This window comes from Plasmodium berghei (genome assembly GCF_900002375.2).
Source record: "Plasmodium berghei ANKA genome assembly, chromosome: 11".
Lineage (NCBI taxonomy): Eukaryota > Apicomplexa > Aconoidasida > Haemosporida > Plasmodiidae > Plasmodium > Plasmodium berghei.
Genome location: NC_036169.2, coordinates 24,229 through 42,764, shown reverse-complemented (window position 1 = coordinate 42,764; position 18,536 = coordinate 24,229). Strand labels below are relative to the sequence as shown.

The 18,536-nt window shown below is 20.1% G+C and overlaps 5 protein-coding genes across 5 annotated transcripts; all 5 read left to right on the top strand.

Moving 5' to 3' along the window:
* Positions 1–496: 496 nt before the first annotated feature.
* On the top strand, positions 497–1,389 carry PBANKA_1100500 (fam-b protein; the record flags this gene model as incomplete). The annotated part of the gene is made up of 2 exons (XM_034565525.1): positions 497–565; positions 742–1,389. The coding sequence occupies 2 exons, from the start codon at positions 497–499 to the stop codon at positions 1,387–1,389; spliced, it is 717 nt and encodes a 238-aa protein (XP_034422213.1).
* Positions 1,390–4,542: 3,153 nt separating this feature from the next.
* PBANKA_1100461 (BIR protein) lies at positions 4,543–5,635 on the top strand (the record flags this gene model as incomplete). Its single annotated transcript, XM_034565524.1, has 3 exons — positions 4,543–4,557; positions 4,694–5,476; positions 5,567–5,635. 3 exons carry the CDS (start codon positions 4,543–4,545, stop codon positions 5,633–5,635), a joined length of 867 nt encoding a protein of 288 aa, XP_034422212.1.
* A 2,260-nt stretch (positions 5,636–7,895) lies between these two features.
* On the top strand, positions 7,896–8,813 carry PBANKA_1100441 (fam-b protein; the record flags this gene model as incomplete). Its single annotated transcript, XM_034565523.1, has 2 exons — positions 7,896–7,964; positions 8,139–8,813. 2 exons carry the CDS (start codon positions 7,896–7,898, stop codon positions 8,811–8,813), a joined length of 744 nt encoding a protein of 247 aa, XP_034422211.1.
* Positions 8,814–11,816: 3,003 nt separating this feature from the next.
* Positions 11,817–13,035, top strand: PBANKA_1100400 (BIR protein; the record flags this gene model as incomplete). Its single annotated transcript, XM_034565522.1, has 3 exons — positions 11,817–11,831; positions 11,969–12,859; positions 12,949–13,035. The coding sequence occupies 3 exons, from the start codon at positions 11,817–11,819 to the stop codon at positions 13,033–13,035; spliced, it is 993 nt and encodes a 330-aa protein (XP_034422210.1).
* Positions 13,036–15,389: 2,354 nt separating this feature from the next.
* PBANKA_1100351 (BIR protein) lies at positions 15,390–16,558 on the top strand (the record flags this gene model as incomplete). The annotated part of the gene is made up of 3 exons (XM_034565521.1): positions 15,390–15,404; positions 15,542–16,390; positions 16,478–16,558. The coding sequence occupies 3 exons, from the start codon at positions 15,390–15,392 to the stop codon at positions 16,556–16,558; spliced, it is 945 nt and encodes a 314-aa protein (XP_034422209.1).
* Positions 16,559–18,536: the final 1,978 nt, after the last annotated feature.

The window sequence follows — 18,536 nt, the reverse complement described above, 5'->3', positions numbered from 1 at the left end:
ATATGTATCTAATATTTTATTATTTTAATTGATATTTATTAATTTTTTCGTATTAAACAATAATAGAAAAATATAAGTTTATAAAATATCATAAGTGTATCATTAAATATATCAATGTATTATAAATTATATTAAAAGCCTATTTGTGTAACAAATTTCCAAAAAATACATTTTATGGAAAAATTATTATATCATATATATTTTTATAATTAAATATTAAAAATTGTATATTTTTTAGAGAAAATATAATATTTATATCCATAATTACTTTTAATGAATATAACGAAATTTATTCAACGGTTACATAAATGAATTCTATAAAGAATGCAAAAAATTAGTAAATGAAATAAATATCATTTTTTTTAATATATTCATTTATTCATAAATTTTAGAACAAAAAACTAGTAAATATTAATATTTTGTGAATAAATATCAAGTTATCATCATTATTTCAAACTAAATCTATTATTTCATTTATTTATGAATAAAGTTAAAAATGAAAGTCCGTATTTTAAAAATTTTTTTTTTTTCAATTATTATTTGTTTTTTTGAATATGTCAAAAACGTAAGTTACACTTTATTTTCTTTTATTATTAATAATATTTCATTATAGTTTTCGCATCTATTTGTTTCACATTAACCTTATATTATTGTCTCATGTACTGGTAAAACACGTGTGTTAAGTTAAAGAAACAATTAAAATTAATTGCAAATATGTTAATAAATATTTTATCTTTGCAGGAACTATACTTTGTAAACGATAGAGGAATATACCTTGAAATGAATGTAATAAACTTTAGAAACAATAGGATATTAGTATATGCAGATAACGAAATTGACTTAAATGAATTTTATCAATCAACTTTGAGTCTTGCAAGTCAACTTGGTGATTGTGTTGAAGGTAACAAAGAAATATCACACCTTCGAAATATTATAGATTCACATATAAAGAAGCATAAAGAAAATGCTACATTACCCAATTTAAATAATTTAGATAAAAGAACTAAAAAGATAATTTATAAACTTCAAAAAGAATTAGAAGAAGTAAAAAAAGAGCTTGATAATAAAAGTAATAGTGAAATAACAACAAAACTGATACAAGATAAAATAATAACTAAAACAGGTGAAAATAATTCTGTATCAGAATATGAAGACTTTAAGCAATTGGAAAATATACGAAAAATGGACAAATTGTACAAAGGATTAAAATTGAGGGCAATGTTGGTGGTTTTTCTTTCTTTGGTGATAATACTATCAGGATCCATTAATATCGCATTTTTTATTATGAGTTTATTGCTTTCAGTTGAAACATTTATTAGATCTTATCAATACATTAAATTACTCTTTAAATTATATAAAAGGCTCCGAAAATCAAAAATATTAAAATAACACTTTTTATTATACCTGTTTAAATGATTAAAAATAATATATTTAATATTTTATGGCATAAAAAGTTACACTTTTTTATGTTTTATAGAATAATGAAAATTGATTTAATTGTTTGTTTTATTATTATATATATTTTAATTTAATATATAATGAATTTATATTTATTTTTTATTTGTCAAAAACTCATTTATCTTTATTTCCATGCATATATATTATATATTAATGAATTTTTAATTTACTCATTATTAGTTAATATTTAAATTATTTTAAATAAACTTAATTTAGACAAATTTATTAATAAAATTATAAGCTATATTAAGGGTTTATGTTCAGGTTTAGAATTGCGTTTTTGGGGACTCGTATTTTGGGTCATGGTTATGTACTATGTGTTATAGTTTTGTTCTATGGAATCGGTGTTTTGGTTTAGGATTATATTTTTATTAATTTGTTTATAATTTGATCATACTTGTTTGCCTATAAATGGTGATTAAATATATAAGTCATTCCTATATGTTTAATCTCGAGCTGAAGTCTAAATATGCATCAAAAAAGGGGTATTGTCATCAATATGAAAAGGAACACATAACATTTTTTCATAAGTTATAATATATATAATTGAGTGTCAATATCGATTTTATATGGTTAAAATAAAATTCCACATTGCATATATTAATATATATGTTGGCTACATATGAATTAATGTTGTTATATATCATAATTGTCTATTATATAAAGCTTGTTAATCAGGGACTATATTGAATTATGAATAACACAAGATATTTCTTTATTTGATGAACATTATATTTAGTAAAGTTTATAAATTGTGTTACAAATACTTTAATTTAAATTATATTATACCAACTGAACTGTAATAATAGCATTATATATGAGACTGAGTACGAATTATAGTAAAATTCATTTTGAACATTCATCTACATTACAATATATATTAGGATTAATATGTGTGGTTTTAAGATTAATTAAACGTATTACCAATATATAATAGGTAATCATAAAATAAGATACATAAATAAAAGTCGAGAATCAACAATATAACATTGTCTATAAAATATTATTATGCTTTTAATATTTTTAGTGATACATAATAAATTGAGCTATATATACAATATTTTTTAAGTTTTAATTGTAGTTACTATTATCTTTTTGTATTTTACATTTCTATTAAAATTAATTAGTATTAATAGAAGTTGATTTATAGGGTTTAATTTATTTATCATAAAGGGATAATAGTAGATTAATCACTATTAATTTTAAACTTTATAGTTTTGAGGTATAAATAAATTATATTTTAAAATATTTAAAAAAGTAAAATATAAGTATATTAATAAAATTTCATGTTATAGTTCTAATAATTATAAATAATATGATATATAGAATAGCGTTATTATTCTAATATATATATAATATTTTATCAAACAATAAACACTAAATATGTCAAATTTGGAAACATATACAATTATATATTAATCCAAAGTATATAGAAAAAATATGTAATAATTAATTTAATTTGAACTAATAATATTTTTATTAGGTTATTATATATATAAAAACTCTAAATTTATAATTTAAATATATTGCTATTACGAAATGATATGTTCTAAAATGTTATACTTTAAAACAATGAAACAAGGGAAAATTATAATTGGATTAAGCATTCCTCTTGAGTGAATGAATTATCTCATTGTACTATACAGTGATATAACAGCAACAATCATAATAGTAATAAAAATAGATAACCGCATTAAATAAGAACAAATATATTATGTTAATTTGATATACTACGTTGGTATAAATTCATTATATATATTATTAAACTTGTAATAAGAATAAAATTGTATGCACAAAACATCAAATGAAATATTATAGCCTTTAACTAAGTATACCTTTAATGTGATAATATTAAAAATAACATTACCAAGCAAAATAATAATAATTCTATAGTTTGCTTAAAAACATATTTTTTCATTATGAATCTGAGTTAATTATTACAAAGTATGTAGCATAATATTATTTATTAAAATCTAAAACCAAACTATATATTTAGAAAAGTAATAATTCTATGTTATTTTTAATGTATATATGAATTGAAAGTTTTAATGGTAGAAAATATAAAACACAATTAAACTATGTAGAATAAGTAAATCTTATATGGCTACATCCTTGTCTTAAAAAAACATAATTCCCTTATCTCTCCTCTCAAAGTGCAATATACCAATCTAATACACATATTTTTCTATTATACTTTAAAATTTACATCAATACTTATTTATGTGTTATATATTTAATATTTACTAAGTATTATTTTTAAAAAAATGCATTTAAAGTCTTATTTAAGCTTATAAATAACATAATAAATACGGCGTCAGTGCTAATTGCCGTTTTAAACCGTGGAAAAGATGTGCAAATTATATTATAAAATTACATAATAAGATATATTTCTAAATTGAATTATATAGGAATAAAGATCAAGTTATTGATTTATTAAAATATATTATGAATTTATCCATATTAAATAAAAATAATATTAAAATTATGTATATGCAATTAAAAAAGGGAACAATGCAACTTATTTTGTAAATGTTATAGTTTTAATAAAATATTGGTATATAGTATTAGAAACAACTATATAAATATTTAATATATTTTAAAAACGATTATTTATATACTTTTAAGGGTTATAGTATTAATATAATTTTTTATTTTTTTAGATTTATACAGTATTTAAGTTTTAGAATTGAAATCATTAAAACATAAGATATAAATATATTCCTTTTCTATGTTCAAACATAAATACAAGGAAATATACATTAATTTTTTTTTATAAAAGTATATTCATTTTATAATAAAGTTATACCAGATGTTAGTAAGAATAGTATTTTTTGTATAAAATGCATCATATCTATATTTAAGGTAATTTAGCTAATTATCATAAACATAAATGTAACTTTTCTTTAGTAATAATATTATTTTATTATTCTATATTAATTTAATTATTGAAAAACATATAATATATTTATCTACATGCAGTTGTTATATATAGGGTTAATATATTTGCGTCACATATTTGGTGCAGTATATATAAAACATCACGATTCTACTCAATTTATAAATCTAAAATGAAATTTCATTACAATGGATAAAAATCTGGTATATGCATTTTTTTAATAAAAATGTTTCGTTTAAATTTTTTGTTATTGTATTATATATAAATATTATTAAACTTGATTTTATAAGAGTTTCATTAACGTATATTTTTATTATACTTTTTTAAATGTGTTCTTAGTGTAAAAAGTTCCAGGATATAAGGGAATGGTTTCCCGATAAATTGGTTGATGGAAGCTATCAATTTAAAGATGATGGACATTTCAAAGAGTATTGTACTAGTGGTTGTGATAGTCCTCTCGAAAAAATTAGTGCTGGATGCTTATATTTTTTTAATGCATTTTTTGGGAGTTATGAGTTGATTTCGAAATATGCAAGCAATTATATCAATATTGTTGATTACATTATGATATGGTTAAGTTATATGTTAAGCCTACAGGAAAATGAGCATAAAAACAGTCAAAAACATTTTTATGATACATATATAAATGGTGGCAATCAGTATAAAAAGTCTATAAATAATGTTGACGGTTGTATTAATTATAAGGATCTTATACTTAAAAAACACAATTTGACGAATAAGGACATGGATAATAATATTATATCTAAATTATATGATGCATTTAATATATTATGTGAAATGTATACTGGATTTGATACAAATGAGTCATATTGCACAAACTGCTCGGAAAAGGCTAATAAATTTGTTGAAAAATATAATGAACTTAACAAAGATCATAGTATTACTGAAAACAGTTCATGCAGTCAAATATTGTCTACTTTATCAACTGATTATAATAATTTTAAAAAGAAATATAGCAATATTCCATCCCTTACAGGGATAACAACAAACATTTCTACACAAATGTCTGAAGTTACATCAAGTTCGCCGATAGGAAACAAATTATTTACAGTTTTATCGATATTTTGTGCAATAGCATTTTTTTTAGGAATTTCTTATAAGGTAAATAATAAGGGATTTGTAAATTATTTTCGTGATTACTTATATGTGATTATCAAAAAATATATAATATGTTTACCATTTTTATATTAGTATTCGTTATTTGGATTTCGAAAAAAATGTAAAAAAATAAAGAAAATTAATATAAGACTCGAAGAGTAATGGCTCTCAGGAATAGTAATAATGATTGATATATGTTAAGAAATTGTCTATTTGAAAATAAATAATTTTTTACCATAATTATTGGGTATATAAGAATAATTAAATAATATAATCAATAATATATAATTTTATATATGTATAGTTATAATATTTTTGTACTCCTTTTGTATAATTTTTAAACAGTTTTTATGTTGTGGGTCAGGGTTATGTTTGTGAATCCCATATTTGGGTTAGGGTTAAGTGTTATATTGTATTTAATTTTGAGTAATTTGATAATATTTATTAGTTTAAGTATTTGTTTTAAATATGTATAGGATAAGTTGGAGTTTTTAAGATTTATATTAAGTCTAAATATGTAAGAGAACAAATGAGGATGAAGATAAACGAATAAAGCAATATATTTTGATAAATTATAAGAATTGGATTTTGTGTTAATATAACTTAATGGTAAATATGTTGAACCATGTATTTTTGTATTTTATTGCTAATTTTGGGTTAATGGTTTATGGAACAATTTATCAAATATTGGAATAGACTTGGTTCTAGAATAGAAAGTTGATTTAAATAATTACAATGTTTAATATGAACAACTGGGGAATGAGGGAATTGGAAGAAAATAATTTATTATGATTTCCTCCATCAGTGACATCTGAATCGGATGATAAGTGGAGTAAGTGAAGGAAGAATTAATTTAAATGGAATAGAAGTATAAAGTACTATTTGGAGAAATACATTTAAAGCAGGTAAGCTACGTTAAAGGTATATTTATTTTAATACCCATTATTTTAAGAATTAGTATAATATTTTAAAAATGTTTGTCACTGGAAATTATTATATATTTTGGTGATTTTTACGTTAGTGTTTATGTTAGTATTTATGAGTTGGGGGAAGTGGAAATAAGGAAAAAAGATGAAAAACGTCGTGAATTGAGTTGATGAGAAAGTGCGATTATTAAATATATACAAACTTATGGAAACAGATCCTGTACAGTTATTAATTTTTTGTTTATAGAAGGAAAAGAGATTATTTATATAATAAATTTAATTAACTTATATTTGAAGCCAAATTTAAAAATACATAAATTTAAATAATAATAAATAGTAAACTTGGCTATTCATATAAAGAAGTATTATGTATATATGATATATGTCAAGAATTTGCTTCTTATTTTATAATAAAACATAAATAAATTTTCTATATGGTGAAATTCTCTATTATAACTGAATTATAATATTTATTTGACTTAATTATTACTTATAAAAGTCAAAAAAATGTAGTGTTTAAATACAAAAGGCGTCTTAACATCTGTTAAATGAATATAATGAAAATAAAATTTAATAGTATTAAGTGTATTTCATTTTTCGACTTGAGATAAAAATAAATTGGTATCTCATTCAATATATTGGTTCTATATGTATTATTTTTGGGATTTGATATTATAATTTTATTATTTGTTTGAATTATATTTGAAAATATGTATATTTATATTATTTTAATAGAAATCATATATTTGATGCTGTATATTCAGAGATATATTTATAAATAAAATTATTACATACTAATATATAAAAAAATATATTTTTACACAAAAATGGTAAATAAAGTGGAGAATATTATTAAGTAATACTTAAAATTGGAGAAATATTATAATAAAATATAATAAATTAGAAACGATTTAAATGTAAATATCAATGGTGCTTTGCTAATGTTTTCATTATGTGTTTGTATTTATTCATATAAAAAAATATATCCAATATTTTATTATTTTAATAGATATTTATTAATGTGTTCATATGTAAACAATAATAGGAAAATATAAGTTTATAAAATATTAAAAACGTACCACTAAAATCACCAACGTATTATAAATTATATTAAAAGCCTATTTGTATACCAATTTTCCAAAAAATATATTTTATGGAAAATTATTATATACATATATTTTTTTATAATTAAAATATTAAAAACGGTGTATTTTTTAGAGAAGAGTTAATATTTCTTTGAAAAAAAATATAATATATATATCCATAAACAATTTTAATGAAATAACGAAATTTATTATAACAATTACATTAATTAATTTTACAAAGTGTAAAAAGTTAATAAATGAAATAAATTCGTTTTTTTTATAGATATATTCATTTATTCATAAATTTTAGAACAAAAAACTAGTAAATATTACTATTTTGTGAATAAATATCAAGTTACCGACATTATCTCAAACTACATATATTAGTTCTTTTATTTAATAAAGGTAAAAATGAGAGTCAGTGTTTTAAAATATGTTCTTTTTTCAATTGTTATTTGTTCTTTTGAATATGCCAAAAATGTAAGTTACACTTTATTTTCTTTTATTATTAATAATATTTCATTATAGTTTTCGTATATATTTGTTTCACATTAGCCTTATATTATTGTTTCATGTATTGGAAAAACACTTATGTTAAGTTAAACCAACAATTAAAATTGGTTATATATGTGTTAATATTTCATTTATTTTCAGGAACTATACTTTGTAAACGATAGAGGGATATACCTTGAAGGAAATGTAATAACTTTTAGAAATAATAGGACATTAGCAGATGCAGATAACGAATTTGATTTAAATGAATTTTATGAATCAACTTTGAGTCTTGCAAGCCAACTTGGTGATTATGTTGAAGGTAACAAAGAAATAACAAACCTTCAAAATATTATAGATTCACATATAAAGAAGCATAAAGAAAGTAACACATCACTTGATTTAAAAAATGTAGATAGTAAAACAAAAAAATTAATTAATGAGTGTCGAAAAGAATTAGAAGAATTAAAAAAAAAAATTGCTGATAAAACGAATGGCGAATTAGCAATACAACCAATACTGGATAAAAAAATAATAAAAAAAGATGGAAATAGTTCTGTATCAGAACATAAAAACTTTAAACAATTGAAAAATAATGAAAATAATAAAATTGTATCAAGTAATTGCTATATGAAATCAAAATTGACTAAAAAATATGGAAAAGAATCAATCAAATTCATCCTATCGTGTTTGGGATTTTTAGCAGTTGCTTTTTCGGTACCAATAACAGGGTTGTTGAGCTTAATGATACTATTCATACCATCTGGGGTTTCCATATATTATTTCCTTTGGAGACTTATTAAATGTGAATATAAATTAAAAAAAATATCAAAATAACTACTTTTTATTATTATGCTTTATTATACATGTTTAAATGACTAGAAATAATATAATTAATATTTTATCCCATAAATGTTATACTTTTTACATTTTATATAATAATTAAATATAATTTAATTGTTTGTTATATTATTATATATTTTAATTAGATATATAATCACGTTATATAATTAATTTACCTGTGTTTGTCGCTTTCAAAAACTCATTTGTCTATTTTCATGCACATATATTATGTATTAATGAATTTTGAATGTACTAATTTTTAGCTAATATTTATAATTATTTTAAATAAACAAATTTAAGCACACTATTAATAAAATTATAAGCTATATTGATGGTTCAAATTTAGGTTTAGAGTTGCGTTTTGGAGAACTCGTATTTTGGGTCATGATCCTGTATTGTGGGTTATAGTTTTGCTCTATGGAATCTATGTTTTGGGTTAGGGTTATATTTTTATTAATTTGTTTATAATTGATCATATTTATTTGTTTATAAATTGTGATTAAATATATATACTATATCCATATGTTTTATCTTGAAATTAAGTCCAAATATGTACCCCCCAAAAGAGCATAGCCATTAATACGAAAGGGTTTACATAATATTTTTTCCATAAAGTATAATATTGATTTAATATGATTAAAATAACATATTGAATATATTAATATAGAAATTGATTATATATGAATTCATATTATATATATCATAATTATTTATTACATAAAACTTGTTAACTCATAGTTATATTGAATTATGCATATCATAATATATTTCTCTATTTAACGAAACATTTATTAAGTAAAACTTATTACCTGTATTATATTTATTTTAATTTAAATTTTATTTTTATAACCGAACAGTATAATAACCTTATATATCAGAGTATAAATTATAATTCGATTAATACTGAATATTCCTCTATATTATAATATTCCCTCAGGTTAATGGATATATTTTTATTGTTAATTAAACATATTACCAATATATAATAGGCAGTCATAAAATATAGATTCATGGAATATCAATCGAGAATCGATAATATAACATTGTCTATAAAATATTATGATGCTTCTAACATTTTTTAAGCTTTAATTGTAGTTATTATTATCTTTTTGTATTTTATATTTATATTATAATTAATTAGTACTAATAAAAGTTTATTTATGCGCCATAATTTATTTATAATAAGGTATAATAATATACTAATCACTATTAATTTATAAATTTGATAGTTTTGAGATATATCTAAATTGGAAATATATATTTAAAATAGTTAAAAAATAAAATATAAATATATAAATAAAATTTAATGCTATAATTTGCTATAATACTTATAAACAATCTGATATATAAAATTAGCGTTATTGTACTAATATATATATAATATTGTATCAATGACTAAAACTGAAATATGTTAAATTTGGGAATCATATACAAATATATATTAATGCAAAGTATATAGAAAATTATGTAATAATTAATTTAATTTGAATTAATAATATTTTTATTAGGTTATCATATATAAATTAATAAATATGTAATTTAAATATATTGTTATTGCGAAATAATATATATGTTCTAAAATGGTATACTTTAAAACAATGAAACAAGGAAATTCTAATTGGTTTAAAGTATCCCTCTTGAGTGCATTAATTATCGCATTGTACTATACAGTTATGTATCATAAGTAACAACAATAATAATATTAGGTTAATATATTATTTTATTTGATAGGCTACATGGGTATAAATTCATCATATATATTATTAAAGGTATGATAAGATTAAATAAAATATTATAACATTTATTTAAGTATGCATTAATGCGATAATATTAGAATTAACACTAACAAGCAAAATAATATTAATAATTCTATAGTCTTCTTAAAAATATTGTTTTTCATCATAAAACTAAATATAGTTTATTATAAAATATTAAAGCAAATTATATATTTAGGAAAGTAATAATTCTAAGTTATTTTTAATGTATATATTAATTGAAAGTTTTAATGGTAGAAAATATAAAACATAATTAAACTATGTAGAACAGGTAAATTTAATATGACTACAGCCTTGTCTTAAAAAAACATACTTCCCTTATCTCTCCTCTCAAAGTGTAATAAACAACCTAATTACGTATAGTTTTTTATTATACTTTATAATTTGCATAGATATTTATTTATGTGTTAATATTTAATATTTACTAAGTATTATTTTAAAAACAATATGCATTCAAAGACTTATTTAAGCTTATAAATAGAATAATAAATACGGTTTCAATGCTAATTGTCGTTTTAAACCGTGGAAAAGATGTGCAAAATACATTATAAAATCACCCAATAAGGTATATTTTTAAATTGAAGTACGTATGAATAAAAATAAAGTTATTGAAATGGATATATATTAAATAAAAATAATATTAAAATAATGTATATGCAATTAAAAAAGGTAACAGTGCAGCTTATTTTGTAAATGTTATAATTTTAGATTATATTATATATTATAAGAAATAAGTATATAAAAATTTAATATATTAAAAAAAACTATTATTTATATACTTTTAAGGATTCTAGTAATAGTGGAACTTTTTATTTTTTAGATATATACAGTATTTATGTTTTAGAAAAAGTTTTACTAAAAAAGGAGATGCTATAGGTTTTTTATGTTCAAACATACTTTAAATTAATTATATAAGTATATCCATTTTTATAATAAAGTTATACCAGATGTTAGTAAGAATATAATTTTTTGTATAAAATGCATCATGTCTATATTTAAGGTGAATTAGCTAATTATCATAAATATAAATGTAACTTTTCTTTAGTAATAATATTATTTTATTATTCTATATTAATTTAATTATTGAAAATTTTATAATATATTTAACTATAGATAGTTGCTATATATAGGGTTAAAGTATTTGCGTCACATATTTGGGGCAGTGTATATAAAACAGCATGATTATATTCAATTTACAAATCACAAATAAAATTTCATTACAATGGATGATTATGTGGTATATGCATTTTTTAATAATAATAGTTTCCATTACATTTTTTGATATTTTATTACATATAAATATCATTAAACTTTATTTTAATAAAATTTCAATAATGCACATTTATAATAATTGTTTTTAAATGTTTTTTTTAGTGTAGAAGATTCCTTCTTGTAAGGAGCTGGTTTCCCGATCAATTGGTTAATGGAAAGTATCAGTTTATTAGTGATAAATATTTCAAAGAGTATTGTATTAACGAAACATGTGCTAGTGATCTCGAAAAAATTAATGCTGTATGTTTAATGTTACTTAATCAATTCTTTGGAAGTTCTACTTCGTTTAAGTATCATAATAACATTAATATTGTTGAATACATTATGATATGGTTAAATTATATGTTAAACCTAAAGGGAAATAATGATAACCACATCAGTGCTCTACAACATTTTTATACTACATTTATAAATAAACAAGAAAAGTATACAAATTCTATAAATGGTGTTACGGAGTACAAAAATTATAAGGATCTTATAGATCAAAAAAAATATTTTTGGGGTATGGATAGTAATATTATAACTAATTTTTATGAAGCATTTAAATTATTATGTGAAATGTATACTAATTTTGATGAAAAAAGATCATGCTGCACAAACTGTTTGCAAAATGCTAATAAATTTGTTAATAAATATAAAGAAATGAATCAAAACTCTGTTATTACTAGTAATAATTCATATGCTCAACTATTGTCTACTTTATTAAATGATTATAATAATTTTAAAAATTATTGTACTAGTAAAGGTGATAAATGTAAAGTTTATCCAGAACTTCCAACGATAGAACAAATGCAAGCTTCAGAACAAAGTTCTATACAAAGTTCTATGCAAAGTTCTACACAAACTTCAGAACAACGTTCTGGACATAGTTCTGTAAAAACTTCTGCACAAACATCTGAAGTTACATCATCAAGTTCGTCAATAGGAAACAAATTATTTACAGTTTTATCGATATTTGGTGCAATAGCATTTTTTTTAGGAATTTCTTATAAGGTAAATAATAAGGAGTTAAAAAAATATTTTCATTATATATATGCAAGTATTAACAAAAATACCATACGCTTCTTAATGTTTTATATTAGTATTCGTTATTTGGACGTCGGAAACGATCTCAAAAACAATATTTAAGAGAAAAAATAAAAAATATAAAGAAGAGAATGAATCATTAATATATGATTCGAAAAAAGTGACTAGTTCAGAAATAGTAATAATGGTTGATACATTTTAAGAAATTGTCTATTTAGAAATAATTTTTGCATAATTTTTATATAGTTTTTATGTTGTGGAACCCATATTCGGGTTAGGGATAAGTATTATATCTTTATTTATTTTTTTATAATTTGAACACTAATTTAATATATATTTCATTCCGTATGTTTAATTTCGAGAGTAGTCAAATGGCCAAATATGCAACCCGAAAGTGGATACAACCATTAATGTAAAAGGAGATGTATAACATATTTTCCATAAAGCATAATATATGCAATTGAGTGTTCATGCAAATTTAATATGATTAAAATAAAATATCTATATTGCATATATTAATATAGATATTGACTATATATGAATTCATATTATTCTATATGACAATTGTCTATTATATAAAACTTGCTAATCAGAAACTACATTGAATTATGCATATCATAATATGTTTCTTTATTTGATGAAAATTTTATTTAATAAAACATATGATTTATATCATATTTATTTTGATTTAAACCGTGTTATTCAATTGAACTGTAATCAAATAGATTCATAAAATATCGATCGATATTCGGTAATACAACGTTATCTATAAAAATCATTTTATGCATCTAACATTTTAGTAATACATAAAAAATGCACTATAGATATATTATAATAAATTTATAAATTATAAATATATATAATACTCATTTTTTTCATTTCAATACTTTGCATTTATGCTAATGTTCTAATTTATATTGATAGGGATAGTTATATATATATTAATTTATTTATTTATCATAAGGTATAATAATGGATTAATTACTATTAATTTTTAAACTTTATAGTTTTGAGGTATAAATAAATTATATTTAAAATAGTTAAAATATAAGTATATTAATAAAATATCACATCATATTTTTCTCTAACAATTATAAATAATATGGTAGATAGAATGTATTATTATTATATGCCTATACATATAATCTAATAAAATACTCTACTAATAACTAATATTAAATATTAATTTTATCGAAAAGACACATAACAATACATTATAATGATATAATTTTTATATATTTGTTAAATATCCAAATTGGGATATGTGATTTTATATTATAAAAAACTGGATAAATGAAGAAAGTGTTAAAGACACAATTAATGTTAAATGCCATTTTATTATTCCATATTAACGCGTATTATATTATCATTATGTTACCATAGAATTAATAAAATATTAAATTTTTAATAAATTATTTGAATGTATATACATTGATAACTATAATAATAAAATATATAAGATAAAAATGAACAATGCAAAACAGTTAACGAATATTTATATAAATTTATATATTAAAAGAGCAAATATATCTTATCTCTCTCTTCTTGAAGGGTAATATAACAACTTAATTAAAGAGTGTTTTCTATTATACTTTAAAATTTACATCAATAGTTATTCATGTGTTAATATTTAATATTTACTTATATTATTTTAAAAGCAATATACATACAAAGTATTATTTAAACTTATAAATAGCTTAATGAATGTGGTTCAGTGTTAATTGTCGTTTTAAACCATGGGTAAGATGTGCAAAATATATTATAAAATTACCGAATAAGGTATATTTTTAAATTGAAGTACGTATTAATAAAAATAAAGTTATTGAAATGGATATATATTAAATAAAAATAATATTAAAATTATGTATATGCAATTAAAAAAGGGATCAATGCAACTTATTTTGTAAATGTTATAGTTTTAATAAAATATTGGTATATAGTATTAGAAACAACTATATAAATATTTAATATATTTTAAAAAAGAATATTTATATACTTTTAAGGATTATAATAATAATAGTATTTTTTATTTTTTAAATTTATACAGTATTTAAGTTTTAGAAAGGCAATCATTAAAAAATAAGATATAAATATATTCCTTTTATATGTTCAAACATAAATACAAGGAAATATACATTAATTTTTTTTTATAAAAGTATATATATTTTTATAATAAAGTTATACCAGATGTTAGAAGAATAGTATTTTTGTATAAAATTCGTTATATATATATATATATATTTAATTAAAATATATTAAACAACCTTCTATTTAAGGTAACTTAGCTAATTATCATAAAAAGGAATAAAACGTTTCTTTACTAATAATATTGTTTTATTAAGTATAATAATTTAATTATTGAAAATTTTATAATATATTTAACTGCAAGCAGTTGTTATATATAGGGTTGAAGTATTTGCGTCACATATTGGGGGAAACGTATATAAAACATCATGATTTTACTAAATTTACAAATTTTAAATGAAATATCATCACAATGGATGCAAATATAGTATATGCATTTTTTAATAATAATGTTTTCCTTTACATTTTTTGATATTGCATTATATATAAATATCATTAAACTTTATTTTCATAAATTTTTCAATAATACATGTTTTTATTAATTATTTTTAAATGTTTTTTTAGTGTAGGAACTTCCTTTTAGTAAGGGATAAATTCCCCGATCAATTGGACAATAATGAGAATTATACATTTAAAGATAAACAACATTTCAATGATTATTGTACTAGTGGTTGTGATGGTTCTCTCGAAAAGGTTAATGCTGGATGTTTATATTTCTTTGATGCATTCTTTAAGGATTCTTCTGTGTTTGAATCTGTTGCAAAAAATAACATAGATGTTGTTTATTACATTATTATATGGTTAGGTTATATGTTAAACCTAAAGTCAAATCAAGAAAATAATCTAAAATATTTTTATACTACATATATAAATAGTAATGAAAAGTATAAAAATTCTATAAATGGTGTTACGGAGTACAAAAATTATATGGATCTTATAGATAAAAAAAAGGATTTGATGGATATTTCTAATGAAAATATATCTAAATTTTTTGCTCCATTTAAATTATTATGTGAAATGTATAATGAATTTGATGATGACAAGTCAAATTGCAAAAAATGTTCGAATAAAGCTAAAGAATTTGTTGAAAAATATAAAGATCTTAACAAAGATTATAATAACACTGATACCAGTCCATATATAAAAATATGGTCTACATTATCAACTGATTATAATAATTTAAAAAATAAATGTAACGATACTTCATCCTTTCCATCGATAGAAACAACACAAAATACTACAAAAATTACTGAACAAACTGTACAAAATTCTGAACGAAATGCACAATTTTCTGCATCTAATTCTGCACAAGCATCTGAAGTTACATTATCAAGTTCGTCGATAGGAAACAAATTAATTCCAGTTTTATCGATATTTGGTGCAATAACATTTTTTTTAGGAATTGGATATAAGGTAAATAATAAGGAATTAAAAATATATTCATCACCAATTAATTTATGAATAAAATAAATTATACATTTTTTTTAATTTTTATATTAGTATTCATTATTTAAGTCTCGAAAACGATCTCGAAAACAACATTTAAGAGAACAGCTAAAAAATAAAGAAGAAAATGGATAATTAATATATGACCCTAAGAATAGCGATCAATATACTTTAATATATTTTTATATTAGAAAATAACAAAATTTTGATCATAATTTTTGCATAATTTTTATATAGTTTTTATGTTGTGGGTCAGGATTATGTTTGTGGATCCCATATTTGAGTTAGGATTAAGTATTACATTGCATTTAATTTTGTATAATTTGAACACTAATTAAACATATAAACTATATCCGTATGTTTAATACCGAGATGAAGTCCAAACATGCACTCCCAAAGAGGTACTTCCATTAATATGAAAAGGGCCACATCATATTTGTTCATAAGTTATAATATATATAATTGAGTGTTCATGCCGATTTAACATGATTAAAAAAAATGTTTATAGTGTATATATTAATATAATGTTGGTTATATATGAATTCATATTATGCTATATCATAATTGCCTATTATATAAGCCTTGATAGCCCATATCTATATTGAATTATGCATATAATAATGTTTCTTTATTTTATGAAAATTTTATTTAGTAAAACTTATAACTTGTATAATATTTATTTTAATTTAAATAATGTTATCCAGCTGAACTGCATATAGATCAATGGAATATTGATCGAAAATCGACAATGTAACATAATCTATAAAATATTATTATGCTTCTAACATTTTTTTAAGCTTTAATTGTAGTTACTATTCTCTTTTTGTATTTTACATTTGTATCAAAATTAATTAGTACTAATAAAAGTTGATTTATGATATAATTTATTTATCATAAGGTATAATAATAGATTAATCACTATTAATTTTTAAACTTTATAGTTTTGAGGTATAAATAAATTATATTTTAAAATAGTTAAAATATAAGTATATTAATAAAATTTCATATCATATTTTGTTCCAATAATTATAAATAATATGATAGGTATAATGCGTTATTATTATATGCATATACATATAATCTAATAAAATACTTTACTAATAACTAATATTGAAATATTGTTTTATTGTGGAAACTTCATATAATTAAATATTATTTTTTTCGAAAAGACACATAGACACATAATAATATATTATAAAAGTATAATTTTTATATATTTTGTTAAAGATCCAATTTGGGATATGTGGTTTTATATTTTAAAAAACTGGATAAATAAAGAAAATACTAAAGACTCAATTAATGTTAAATGTCATTTTATTATTTCATATTATCATTGTTTATTGAATTATCTTTAATCAAAAACAAGATTGTTTTGTCATAGAATTAATAGAATATAGAATTTTTAATAAATTATTTGATTGTATATACATTGATAACTATAGCAGTAGAATATATAAGATATAGAATAACTACGTAGAACATTTAGCGAATATTTATTTGAATTTAAATATTAAAAGATCAAATATGTCTTATTTCTCTCCTCTTAAAGGGCAGTACAACAACCTAATTAAACATAGTTTTATATTATACTTTAAAATTGCATCAATAGTTATTTAAATGTTATATATTTAACATTTAATAAGTATGATTTTAAAAACAATCTACATTTAAAGACTTATTTAAGCTTATAAATAGCTTAATAAATACGAGTTCAGTGCTAAATGCCGTTTTAAACCGTGGAAAAGATTTGCAAAATATATTATAAAATTACATAATAAAGAATAATTCTAAATTGTAATTTGTAGGAATAAAAATAAAGTTATTGAACTCATTAAAATGGATTATGAATTTATTTATATTAAATAAAAACAATATAAATTTATGTATATGGAATTAAAAAAGGGAGAAATGCAACTTATTTTGAAAATATTATAATTTTAATAAAACATTGGTATATAGTATTAGAAACAAGTATATAAGTATTTAATATATTTTAAAAAATGACTATTTATACACTTTAAAGGATTCTAATAATAACAATACTCTTAATTTTTATATTTGTGAAGTATTTAAATTTCAGGGCGTTCATGTTCTACATTAGAGCATATGTATA